Source organism: Trypanosoma rangeli (genome assembly GCF_003719475.1).
Source record: "Trypanosoma rangeli strain AM80 chromosome Unknown Tra_15.4_contig_00446, whole genome shotgun sequence".
Taxonomy (NCBI): Eukaryota; Euglenozoa; class Kinetoplastea; order Trypanosomatida; family Trypanosomatidae; genus Trypanosoma; species Trypanosoma rangeli.
Window position 1 is genome coordinate 1,454 of NW_021706191.1, and position 1,796 is coordinate 3,249.

A 1,796-nucleotide genomic window follows, 5' to 3' on the forward strand; every position below is an offset into this window, starting at 1 on the left:
GTCCAGGTGCGCAGTCGGCGGCACGTACCCCTCCGTCCCCTCCTACGCCCGGCCCTCCTCAAACTTGCGGTACGCGTCGTCAAGCGCACCCGTCCCCCACGCGTGCCGCTGAAACACCCCCTGCAGCTCGCGCACAAGCTGCACGGCGGCAAACGCACTCTTGCATGCCACCATGCACGAGTCGCCGATCGTCTTCACCCCGTAGCTGCGGTACCTCGCGATCAGCCGGTGGTGCGTCGCCACGGCGTCGGGCATCAACTCGGACCACGCGGACCACAGCGCCGTGCTGCTCTCGATGTCGGCGAACACGAGCGCCACGGGGTCCGTTGCCTCCTTCGGCGCAGTCGCATTGCTCACGCAAGTCGCGGCAGCAGCACAGCAGCACCACAACCACCCCCACCGCAATGATGGTGACCAGAAGCAGCACTGCGACGACGATGCCGACCAGCTGCGCCATCGTCAGCTCGCCATCGGGCTCTGCGTACCGCATCGACGGGATCACGGCGGGGTCCAGCGCGCGAGCAAGCCATCACACAGAAATGCGTGCTGCCCCGTAGTTCACACCGCACACAGCACCGTCAGCTGCATCGCACGCCGTGCCGTTGGCGAAGGGTCCGTACTGCATGTCCTTCACGGTGACAGCGGCGTCCCTGCAGAAGAAGTCAACCAGCAGCTCAGCAGTCACCTTGTGCATGCGCGAGAGAACCGTCCGCAGCAGCCGCGCTGCAGCGAAGCGCGTCAGCGACAGCGGCGTCCGTTGCGTGGCGTTGGGCACACTGTGAATGAACTCCTGGGCAGTCTTTGACGTCGAGTTCGCGTCGCCCAGTGCGGCAGGCTCCTCGCGAACACAACGCAGTCGGCACCCGTACCGCACAGCCGGCGAACGCAGCGACCCACCAAACGTCACCAGCGACCGTCGCAGCACCTCCGCCACCGCAGCTGCTCCTCGCCGCGGATCACCGTCTGCACCGAACGGACACTCGTGGTTCCGAGGTACTCCGCAAGCACGAAGAACTGCTGCTCCAGCGTCGGCGACGGGTGGATCACGTGCCTGCGGAACCTGCTCAGCCGCGGCTCAAGCTGCAGCGGGTCGATGAAGACCACACTCCGCACGCCCAGCACCGCCTCCGTCACAGCACCCAAAACTCCGTGAACACGCCGTGATTGCAACTCCGACTGCAGGGCGTCATGGGCAGCGTCAAGGGCGGTGGGAAGAGAAAGAACGGAAATCCCACCACGTCCCACCAGCGCACTTGCCGTGCGGCTGCACCACCAAACCCGGCGCCATCGCTCCAAACGCACGCTGTGCAGCGCCGTCATCAGCCATCAGAAGGGCCACCCCACTGAACACCGGCGGTATGAAAGTGTTCGAAGCGTTGCAATCCGACAACCGAAACGTCATAAGCCCCTCACTAACTGCCTCTGCCCAGTAGACCTCCACGAACCGCTTCATGTACACCGTGCGGCCGCCCTCGTTGCAGTAGCAAATGGCACCTTGCGATGCTGCCGCACGTTTGCACTCCCCACCGTAGTCCCCAACCACAAGGTCGCCCACACCACATACCGGTGCTGGTTGAAGAGGGACGCCATGAGCGCCTTGCGGTCACTCACGCATTTACGGTTACACAGCGCCTGCGCGAGCACCTCGCCGGCAACCCACCCATCAACCATCACAACTCGCCTTCGCTCTCATTCTTGAGAAAATGCTCCGTGTCGTTATAGTCCGTCTGCCCACTGTTCGCCAGGTAGTCCCGCATCACCCCCTGGAAGCGCTGAATGGCACCGTACTGCGTGTC

General features: G+C 64.2%; 2 protein-coding genes across 2 annotated transcripts; one reads left to right on the top strand and one right to left on the bottom strand.

The window, feature by feature from the left end:
- Positions 1-295: 295 nt before the first annotated feature.
- Positions 296-805, top strand: TraAM80_08658 (uncharacterized protein; the record flags this gene model as incomplete). Its single annotated transcript, XM_029385399.1, has 1 exon — positions 296-805. One exon carries the CDS (start codon positions 296-298, stop codon positions 803-805), a length of 510 nt encoding a protein of 169 aa, XP_029234748.1.
- A 98-nt stretch (positions 806-903) lies between these two features.
- TraAM80_08659 (receptor-type adenylate cyclase) lies at positions 904-1,320 on the bottom strand (the record flags this gene model as incomplete). The annotated part of the gene is made up of 1 exon (XM_029385400.1): positions 904-1,320. One exon carries the CDS (start codon positions 1,318-1,320, stop codon positions 904-906), a length of 417 nt encoding a protein of 138 aa, XP_029234749.1.
- Between the last annotated feature and the right edge of the window lie 476 nt (positions 1,321-1,796).